The 10,606-nt window shown below is 40.5% G+C and overlaps 2 protein-coding genes across 6 annotated transcripts in view; one reads left to right on the top strand and one right to left on the bottom strand.

Moving 5' to 3' along the window:
• The window catches only part of LOC126606951 (carboxyl-terminal-processing peptidase 2, chloroplastic-like), a 28,846-nt gene extending 23,104 nt beyond the window's left edge, over window positions 1-5,742 (bottom strand). Inside the window, exons 1-14 of one of the 5 annotated variants that reach the window (XM_050274355.1) lie at window positions 5,404-5,741; window positions 4,560-4,662; window positions 4,304-4,468; window positions 4,055-4,204; window positions 3,709-3,791; window positions 3,304-3,512; window positions 2,779-2,847; window positions 2,275-2,393; window positions 1,881-1,956; window positions 1,713-1,754; window positions 937-1,045; window positions 539-636; window positions 366-459; window positions 27-288 (exon numbers count right to left, since the gene is read on the bottom strand). In XM_050274355.1, coding sequence (XP_050130312.1) covers window positions 169-288; window positions 366-459; window positions 539-636; window positions 937-1,045; window positions 1,713-1,754; window positions 1,881-1,956; window positions 2,275-2,393; window positions 2,779-2,847; window positions 3,304-3,512; window positions 3,709-3,791; window positions 4,055-4,204; window positions 4,304-4,468; window positions 4,560-4,662; window positions 5,404-5,520 — 1,554 coding nt within the window. In that variant the 5' untranslated portion in view covers window positions 5,521-5,741 and the 3' untranslated portion in view covers window positions 27-168. Of the gene's footprint in view, window positions 1-26; window positions 289-365; window positions 460-538; window positions 840-936; window positions 1,046-1,712; window positions 1,755-1,880; window positions 1,957-2,274; window positions 2,394-2,778; window positions 2,848-3,303; window positions 3,513-3,708; window positions 3,792-4,054; window positions 4,205-4,303; window positions 4,469-4,559; window positions 4,663-5,403 lie in introns of those variants that run through there. The other 4 variants (XR_007617431.1, XM_050274360.1, XM_050274358.1 and 1 more) reach the window with 4 other exon arrangements.
• A 2,385-nt stretch (window positions 5,743-8,127) lies between these two features.
• Window positions 8,128-10,035, top strand: LOC126606950 (ammonium transporter 1 member 1-like). The gene has a single exon (XM_050274354.1). The coding sequence runs from the start codon at window positions 8,287-8,289 to the stop codon at window positions 9,889-9,891; it is 1,605 nt and encodes a 534-aa protein (XP_050130311.1). The 5' UTR covers window positions 8,128-8,286; the 3' UTR covers window positions 9,892-10,035.
• Window positions 10,036-10,606: the final 571 nt, after the last annotated feature.

Here is a 10,606-nt window from a genome sequence, read left to right as displayed (position 1 = left end):
TGAATACTGAAACATTCACTCGTAAATTTCTTGAATCGAATACCATTAATCAAATATTGCTATTTGTTTACAAATTCAAAAGAAACCTTGAAAGAATGTCAAACTGCATCTGTAAAAAATTGTGATTTCCTGTACTGTAAACAATGTGAATGTACACAAAAACTGCGGTCATCGTGCAAATAGCTCGACCTTGTTGCAAGCATATGCAGGGTCCTGGAGGCAGTTACAAAAAGCCTCCTCGTCTTTGGGGAATGAGGTAGGCAGGGGATGGTCTGGAATCACACCGACCTACAAGTAATGGGAACAAAGTTAACCGAGAGCAACAAGAATACAGTGTATGGGGAGAACAAGAGACCGCATCAGACCTTATCAATGTCTGTGTGCGCAGGTGTCTCATAACGAGCGACTGTAACAACCAAGCCAGAGCCATCGGACAGCTCAAAAACTGACTGAATCTTGCTGCATAGTCGGATGGATGACTTATGTCAGGAATATACGATTTTATTCATAGGAGCTGTGTCGGAGCAAAAGAGATTACCCTTTCCCAAATGTGGGTTCTCCAAACAACACAGCACGTTTATTGTCTTTCAATGCCCCGGCTAAGATTTCACTTGCGCTAGCAGTTCCCTTGTTCACCTGAAGAAATCTCAGTTGATACGCACACCAAATCTCACCAAGCAATTCTTCAAACATAATGTTTCATAGGAACGCACATGAACACGCTATAGAAAGGTTCCTTTTTAATAAGACAATATCAGAAACGAAAAACTGATTCCGGCATTAAACAGCACAGCGAGACAGGCCGGAGCTTGACAACAGATAACTAAATGATGACAACCCTGCACCATTAATAATAGCATATGCAACTGTTTGCCTGAGCATGGAGGAATATCACTGACCAAATCTACTTAATCGTATTACTAAATAAACATGTACCAGCACAACTAGGGGTTCTGAAGTCGCTACTGCTTTGCTTCCATCGGTGTCATATATATCTCGAACACCACGACTATCACAAATATATACAATCACACCTTTGTCCAACCTGGAAAAAAGCATCCAATCATGAATTTACAAAATTTGGATCTGATATAAGGAAGTGCAAGCTTAATACTTGAAAGACAAACAATGTTTTTTATTTTTGTTACAAAGTTGAATTGTAAGAATTTGTGCTGCATAAAAGGATCAAACATAACGGTTTTGAATATGAATGAAAAGACCACTCAAGCAGCATGATTGCGATCTAGTAATCCAGTGGCTTTCGAGGGATTGTCTTCTTAAACCTTGCTGGGTTGAATAAGGAGACACATGAAAGAAGCATGCCTCCCACACTTTCAGCAGATCGCATGAATCCATTTTAAGCCCAAATACATGTATGCATTGCAATCAATACGGTGCGTTGTAAAGGATTGCTGGCTAGTATTTTCGTATATGTAATATGAGTCCAAAACCTTCATGTGTATAAAAAATGCGTGCTGATATATATAAATTTGATATTTGAGACATGATATATAGGAATAAGTTCAGAGTATCAAAATCTGTATCGTATGGCTATGACTAAGTGCAAACATTGGTTATCTCAGTTCCATAATTAAATATGCAGCAAAAACTTTGTTATTCCCCGTCTTAAAAATAACACAAAATCAACTCGTTAGGTGAAAAGCAATAATTATAAACAGTTTAGTTTCCCACAATTGTCCACGTCGACTTACCAAATCTTAGCAATCTCAATTCCTTCTGGGAAAAGACCACCACTGCACCAAAATTAAGCAAATATTAAGCTTTCAGAAAGCCTTCCAAAAGGGAAAAATTTACATGAGCCGTGTTGAAAGCTAATGATAACCTAGAGTCCTAGACCCACGTTGAGATATAATGATTACCTATTGTCTCGAAGATCCAATACAAAGGCATTAACATTATTACTCCTTAAGGTATTAATTGCTTCCTTGACAGCACCTACATGGGATGCAAACTTCTTAGACCAAATTGCGGAAATTGACAGTCAAAATATGAGCTCTCTCTCTCTCTCTCTCTCTCTCTATATATATATATATATATACACATATCCAAACAAGTTCAAACGAATGAAGTACTTAACAAGATTATGAAGCATTGAGTAAATTAAGTTTTAAACAAAATGAGTAATGTTTTCTTCAAAATGAAGCACAAGAGAACTGAATTCATATCTCAGTGAGAGTGGGCTTGAGAAGATCAAAACACCATACCATCATACATAAAACTTATATCAGTTCTGCAACTACTAGTTTTTCTTACCAGATGCATTTTGATTGAACGTTGGTAGTTTGATATATCCAATCCTAGGGGAATCCTTTCCCGAAGCAGGCACCGCACATAGTCTTGATTTCACAGGATTCAGTGAAACTTTCTCCCGCCTAGAATACACCAAGAAGACATTTTAATAATTTTAAAATGGAAAAAGGACTCTGAATTGAGTAAAAGTAAAATCACCACTAACCCCAGTCCTAAGTGCTATTCCCAAGTTAACGGTAGCTCAATGTCTTAGCAAATGGGATGACTGTGGTTAAACACGAAGCTCAATTGCCAGCCACCAAATAAAATGAGAACTTAGACCAAAAGCATTCTTAAAATGACATGATGAAATTAATTCCAACTAATTATCAAATGCATGCCATGACAAAGTTAAAACCATCATATTATCAAATCAATAATCTTCAAACACCTTTGGGAATAGAATGAATAATTCCTTAGACTGATATTACAGTATTTCTGCAGGAATGAATGAAGAACTGAACCTACATTAGATCCAGGTGCTTTATTTCAGGTCCACTCCGAATGGTTAGTTTCACTGAACTTCCTTCAGATCCCCTGTAACAATTAGGAAAAACGGTATAAATGAAAATAAATAAAAATTTACTGGGAAAAAACGAATCGTGATTCTGAAACACTTGTTACAAGTCACCAGCCCACTCACAAATTCAAAGGGCCCAAGATAGAGAGCTACTCTAGGTTTTTAAATGATATGGCTTCCAACCAGAAATTTTGTGAACAGTCCCTAGAATATCCTAGCACTAATGGATAGTTACTACTATAGTCATTTAGATATCAGAAAGGACTTGACTGGAAAACTGCAATTTGTCTTTGTGTATGTCCATGTTAGATTAATCTTACGAACAGAATTTCAATGAAAATTCCAGCTAAGAAATACATAATTAATATTGTAAGTTATATTATTATTGCATTTCCTCATTACAGTATTAGAGCATAAACATTTAGATGAAAAAACAATGACAAGTTACATGGGAGTAAGTGTATGAAACTCACTGTAGCCGCTCTGCTGCATCATATATGCCCATTGTTTCTGTACTTGTATCATCAATCGCCAGAATAACATCCCCAGACAAGATGCCAGCCCTGTTTGCTGGACCTCCTGCGGAAGCTGAAATAACAACAAGACCAGCAGCTGATCCATCAAGTTGTGTAGGGTAGCCAATTGACAGCCCTACGCCTGTAAGAGCACCTCGAGTTCCAGACTGCCCTTGAAGAAGATGTGAACAGATTTCAGGAACAATAACTATATTCAAATTCAACTGAAGAAATTTTTCTTAATATAATAAGTAATTTGAGAGTGAGTTTGATGTAGTGTCTAATGGTGCATCATATTTTCTTATGCAGGCTAAACCGCTAGAATGAACTACACTAACAGTATAAGAAGAAAAATCATTGTACCCGTAGACTCGTTAACTTTTCAGGCTCCAGAAACCGAGTGAAAGGATCCTCCAATGTGGCAAGCATCTTCCTAATTGCCATATCTAAATGAACATACAACACTAGGATTTAGAAAGGCAGAAACTGGAAACTGGAAAGATATGTATAGTATTAAATGAAGAGATCCAGCTGGCATGAAGCTTTTGCTCATTTTTATACAAAACCAAAATAGCTGAGTAAAATAATGGTTTATCAAGTGAAGGGAGACTTTGGCATGCTAGGATCAGCCTTGGAATATTTTGAGCTACTTTTACTATAGTAATTTTCACACAATACAATATCACCGACTGCAGGAAGGAATTCATACATGTCTCTTCTCGTGCATTCATCGGTTCATTGCGCAGTGCATTTTCTCTGTACCGAAACCAACTTTGTCCATGGAAACTTTTGTCAACATATGCACGGTCAATCATCTTCCATGCCTCTAAGAAGAGAAGATTCTCTTCTGTGAGAGCCCCTGGGCAAGTCAATAAAAGACAACAAATTCGAGTAAATTCTCTTACCACTGCACGATTTTGGGTTGTCATTACTATATTACGGTATAAAGTAAACTTACAGGATGGAGTACTGCTAACAGAAAGGGAAGCTGACATGACAACCATCAGCCCAGCAACAAAAACAAAAATATGTCGTCTGATTTTTTCTGAACATTTTATCACTTCATGGAGACTGCCAGCATATTTCTTCAATCGAAGTTTTTTCTTGATCTTGCTATAATTTGCTGAAAACAAACCACACTGACATATAAAACTCTGGTTGAACCTCAACACTGATGGATTCAAGAAACTGTTAAAAGTACCCATTGCTGTTACCATAATTTATTGGTCTCTTCAGCGACATAGTCATTATACACATTAAGGGAGACTTCGCTCGAGCTTCTACAATCCTTACTGGCAGATACTTCCACTGCAGCAACTGCAAGGATTCCAATTGAAAACAATAACTTTGGGTGTTCCCATTACAACTAGATAACGCCCGGCATACATTATAGAGCAGTATCTTTCAGGAGCCAGAAGGCCTCTTTAGGATCAAATTCCGACATTAAGACTCTGAGAAAGTTACAAGATATTACTAAACCACCGGAATGGATATAATAAGAACCATAATCTCGTAAAAACAATTACAGAAACGATCAGAGAATCAGATATCTTTCTTGGTAAAATGAGTTAGAGTATGCAAACAAAAATCAGTAGCTTACACATAAAAAGTTGTAATGGCAAAGCAAGCCATCTTCTTACGGCACGTGCGAAGCAATTTAAATTCATCCAACGGCAATCAATGTGATGGTGAGCATCACCAACACTTAAAGGATGGCAAGTGAAAATGGTTCCTTATCAAAAGTAAAATGAGATGCAGTTCTTTCTGGTGTCGACACGTGTCCTCCAGTTATCTTTTTTATGTATTTCCTTCTACAACTCTTTTTTTGTGTTACACAAATAATAATAATTGCAACAAAGCGCAATCTTTGAGTACAAAGTTTTCAGCATTCACCACAATTTGATTGACCCAAAAGAGTAAAAGCGAAAAGCTTTAGAATTTTATGATTAGAACGTAATTTGGCAACTATGTTGTTCTCGAAATTCGTAATTGTGGGTTATGCCCTGTGAAAGCAAGCTAAAATGAGGCATGAATTAGATAGGAATCAATGAGGAGTACCTGAGGTGGAGGAGCGGCGGCCATGGAGGCGGAGCTACAGTGGTTCTTGTAGAAGTTGGAGATTAGTAAATGAGGGTATGAAGAAGAAGCAGTTGCAGAGCCAGCGAGGACATCCATGAATGGAGAGTCTGGACCCGATTTACAACTTTATCTGATTCTAATTCTCTTCAGACCACGATAAATAAAATAAACTGTTTGGATTATCATGATAAAGATTCGTTAATTATAAGTGAGCGACAAATAAATCTCGGGGCACAAGCCTTATCCTTTCGCGAAACTCATATTCCAAACAAGGAACCAAAGGAAAATAATTTCAAAAAGTAAACGTGGAACAAAATATGGCGCCCTGACAATTCACTCAGTGCCAACCTCTCTATTTTAAGCCGTGCATTTGTATAAATTACCCCACGTTCATACGACCCATGCATATTCCTTACGCCAAGTTTTGTCATGTTAACCATTATGTTTGGGGCTTGTCAAGTGAATTGTGATGTGTTGGTTACGGAAGTTTATCGGGTCTACACAAAGTCAATATTATGGAAGGAAGACTTTGGACTGCTTGTGGGCTGAAAGATTCAAGCCCATAAGCTTTGAAGTCCACGTGGGTAGGTTTGAGAGCGTGCAAACCTAGTTTCCTTCTTTCCCTAGCAAGCCAACCAATCTAGTTAGGAAGGCACCAAACCCTAATTAAGTAAGTCACATAACGGAGCATGCATTTAATGAAGAGAGGTTGGCTTCCCTTCCTAACTCACGCAAAAGAATGGCGAATGAAAGCCAAGAGACGAGTTATCATAAGTAACGTTTGTGGAAGCTGAACTGGGAAAGTAGCGCCTCGAGAAGAAGGCGTAGCAAAGACATCACAAGGCTAGCGACACTCATCTATTTTACACTAAAAGGGAAGGTTGTAGCTACACTAGAAGAAAGAGGGGGGGGGGGGACTTAGCCACAACTAGAAATTCCTTAGGAAGCTGGAAAAGAATCATTCACCTACAAAGGGGAGGTTAGGGACCTTTGATGATGAGGCCAAAGAGAGATAGAACGTTAGACAGAATTAAGGATTGTACTGCACCAAGCTAAGGAAGTATCTCCCTAATTGTAAGTAGTCTCAAAACTCAGGAAGCATCACCCCTGCAACCTTAGTGTTTTCCATAACCTCCCTCTTATCATCCCGGCCATTAGAAGCATTGTTATTACCCTAGGAAGTCCAGATTACCCAACCAAGAATATCATGTATTCATGCAAACTCTCTCTCTCTCTCTCTCTCTCTCTCTTTCTCTCTCTCTCATGCTAAACTGATAAACTTCTAGCTTTCACACCACGCCTCACTTGAGTAAGCAATTATTTGCTTAATCATGCCATCTTTTAGTCATTGATCCAACTGGGTTAGTTTATTTTGTGTGCCTCGCCATTAGTTAATTTTGTGTGTCTCTCCATTAGTTTAGGGTTTGGAGTCATGAGTATGGCAAATTCATGGCTCATTCATTTGACAATTTGTGAATTTGAGAGTTAGAGATCAATTTGGGAGAGAATACTCTGTTTTTTTGGATTCTCTACTTGTTTGGTTTAGGGTTGTAATTTGTGAGATTTGGGTGATGAGAGTTAAGACACTCATTTTTCATCTCCGTTTGTTTGGTGAGAGTCAATCTATGATTAGGAACGTTTAAGATATGTGTATGAATGAGAAATGCCTCATGAATTTAACTTTTTTAGATTATATTCTCTTAGTTACATATTCATTGGACTTATTGTTTAAGTGTATAACATTTAATGAGCCGGCTTTAGCATATAACATTTAATGAGACGACTTTAAATAATATTTTTATCCTTAGATTAAACTAATTAGTTAATATACGAAATGTCCGTAAGGTATCATTTCATTATTAACTTATGTTCAAAATGATGATACATATTCACATGTTATCTATAGAAACAACTTGAGATTATCGACCTCATCATTATACATGCTTTTACACTGAACCACGTTAATCTGATGTGTTTTTATTTTGAGATTGTTTGTTTCTTCGCTTTCACTTATGATGCTGATATCTCTTAATGTATCGCACTTGAAAACTCATTTTTCATCTTCTCTAGTCACTTAAACCAACCCGTAAGTAATTCCGTCGCATTTTTCGTCCTACCCCCAAATAATTAATTATGTTGCTCAAGCTTATATGCTTTTTATTTTGGGAATTTTAACAAAAAGCTCTCGGTACTGTTCACTTTAACGAAAAATCACATTTTTACACTAAAAAGTCAATTCTGGTACTATTCACTTTACCCTTTATTTTGTCCTTATCGTTAAAACTCAAAGTTTTCAAGCCATTTTCATTAGTTTTCCTTTTTATTTTCTATTGATAAAATACGATTAGCATGTGGAAAACCGATAGAACCAAAACACGGGTCTCAATTAACTTCGTATGATTTACATTTTTTATTGAGAAAATGTCTCTTATGTAAAACCAATATGTGCCAGTGCCAGAATTAAGAATTGTTTACTTGATTTTACCTAAAAAAAGAATTGTTTACTTGTAAGTTGTAACAAAAAGATTTACATCTAAATAAGTTAACCGCCATAAAGTAATTATTACCTCCAAAAAAAAAAAAAACATTTAAGCTCAGCTACTAATTAATTTCAGTAAAACCCAGAAGAGAGATTCATGGATCTGAATCCTGACCGTATATTCCAATCTTTCCAAAACCAAATCAGCTGCAGGGGATCAGAGTCCAAAAAGTCATCAAATCATGTATGACCACCGCACGAGTTAGAGTCTTAGACGTCACCCCACACTGCTCCAAAAAAAGTGAAACCTCCAAGTCAAAACACACTCTCTCTTCCCCCTCCGCCCGCCCCCGCGCCCCCCCCCCCCCCCCGGGCCAATATTTATGCCGTACAACAAATATCCGACGCCAACTACACTTCTACAAGGAGCAGACTACTCCAACTTCACCACTCTCTCGCTTACTGCTCCAATGGCGACGTGGGCAACACTAGACTGCTCGGCCACGCAGCTGGCCGACCTCCTGGGGCCCAACTCCACCGGCGCAGCTCACTTCATCTGTGACCAAATCGCCGGCGTCTCCACCAAGCTCTCCGACACCGCCTACGCGGTCGACACCACCTACCTCCTCTTCTCTGCTTACCTTGTTTTCTCAATGCAGCTCGGGTTCGCCATGCTCTGCGCTGGCTCCGTCCGCGCAAAGAACACCATGAACATCATGCTCACCAACGTCCTCGACGCTGCCGCCGGCGGCCTCTTCTACTACCTCTTCGGATTCGCCTTCGCCTTCGGCGGCCCCTCCAACGGCTTCATCGGCCACCACTTCTTCGGCCTCAGCAAAGTCCCCTCCGCCACCGGTTTCGACTACAGCCACTTCCTCTACCAGTGGGCCTTTGCCATCGCCGCCGCCGGAATCACCAGCGGATCCATTGCCGAGAGGACTCAGTTCGTCGCCTACCTCATCTACTCCTCCTTTCTCACCGGCTTCGTCTACCCGGTCGTCTCGCACTGGTTCTGGTCAGTCGACGGCTGGGCTAGCGCCGGAAATACCGAAAACCTCTTATTCGGAACCGGAGTCATCGATTTTGCCGGGTCGGGTGTGGTCCATATGGTCGGAGGCATCGCCGGTCTCTGGGGAGCTTTCATCGAAGGCCCCCGAATGGGTCGGTTCGACCACTCCGGCCGCGCCGTCGCTCTCCGCGGACATAGCGCTTCTCTCGTTGTTCTCGGCACGTTTTTACTCTGGTTCGGATGGTACGGGTTCAACCCGGGTTCGTTTACCAAGATCCTGAGTCCTTACGGGTCATCCGGATCCTATTACGGTATGTGGTCAGCCGTGGGTCGGACCGCCGTCACCACAACTCTCGCCGGATGCACCGCCGCTCTCACCACTCTCTTCGGAAAAAGAATCCTATCCGGTCACTGGAACGTAACGGACGTTTGTAACGGTCTTCTGGGCGGATTCGCGGCGATAACGGCGGGATGCTCTGTTGTCGAACCGTGGGCGGCGATAGTATGCGGATTCGTCGCCGCTGTCGTTTTGATCTCGTGCAACAAATTGGCGGAGAAGTTGAAATACGACGACCCGCTGGAGGCGGCTCAGCTTCACGGTGGGTGCGGCGCGTGGGGGATTATTTTCACGGCGCTGTTTGCGACGGAGAAGTACGTGAACGAGGTGTATCCGGGAAAAGAGGGGCGGCCTTACGGGTTGTTTATGGGGGGCGGAGGGAAGCTGCTGGGGGCCCACTTGATCCAGATAGTGGTGATTATTGGGTGGGTGAGCGCTACGATGGGGCCCTTGTTCTATGTGCTGCACAAGCTGAAGCTGTTGAGGATCTCGGCTGAGGACGAAATGGCGGGTATGGATCTGACCCGGCACGGCGGGTTTGCTTACGTGTACCGCGACGATGAGGACTCGGAGAAGCCTAACATGATTCAGCTTAGAAAAGTAGTCGAACCAAATACTTCATCCACGCCCCCGTCTGTTTAGATAGAATCTAATTTCCGTATTAAATTTTATTTTTTTCAAAATGTTATTATTATTACCGGTAAGATTTTGTGTTTGTGGTGGATGTAATGTGTAGTGTGTGTGTGCGCGCGCATATTCTTCATGGTATTCCGAAAGATGTGATTCTTTAAAGCATCACGCAACGCAAGGGCTTCCTCAAACAAAATTGTGTTTTCTCCCACACTTCGAGCTCCCGCAACAATAGGACTTCTACGATCGTCAAGAATGACAAAACCAGCAACATGATTTTGATTCACCATTGAGCCATCAAAATGTTATTATTTCGTCTTTACACGGCAGTTGGTCCAGGCAAATCTAAAAGTGAACGTGAACTGTTTGGATACCTTTGGAAAGAGATCATCTCCGGATTTCTTCTACCAAGACTACCGGATCAAGTGATTCTGATCCTTGAAATTTGATCCAACGGCTAAAAACAGAGGTCCCTTTAAAAGTTATAATAACTTTAGCCGTTTGATAAAATTTCAAGAGTCTATATCACTTGATCTGGTGACCTTGGTGAAAGAGATCTCTTTCCGATAAATTCGTTGTATTGTATATAATTTGAGTATGGAGCATACATGGCCTCCTATAGTATTGGCTTGGGAGAATCTATCATTTGACAACAAAAAAAAAAAAAAAATTAGAAGGATGCAACGAAAAAGAAGGTTAGTGTCCATGAAAGAAAGAAAGGTGGTGA

The sequence above is a fragment of the Malus sylvestris genome, chromosome 16 (assembly GCF_916048215.2).
Source record: "Malus sylvestris chromosome 16, drMalSylv7.2, whole genome shotgun sequence".
Lineage (NCBI taxonomy): Eukaryota > Viridiplantae > Streptophyta > Magnoliopsida > Rosales > Rosaceae > Malus > Malus sylvestris.
This window is presented reverse-complemented; position numbering and strand designations above follow the sequence as displayed.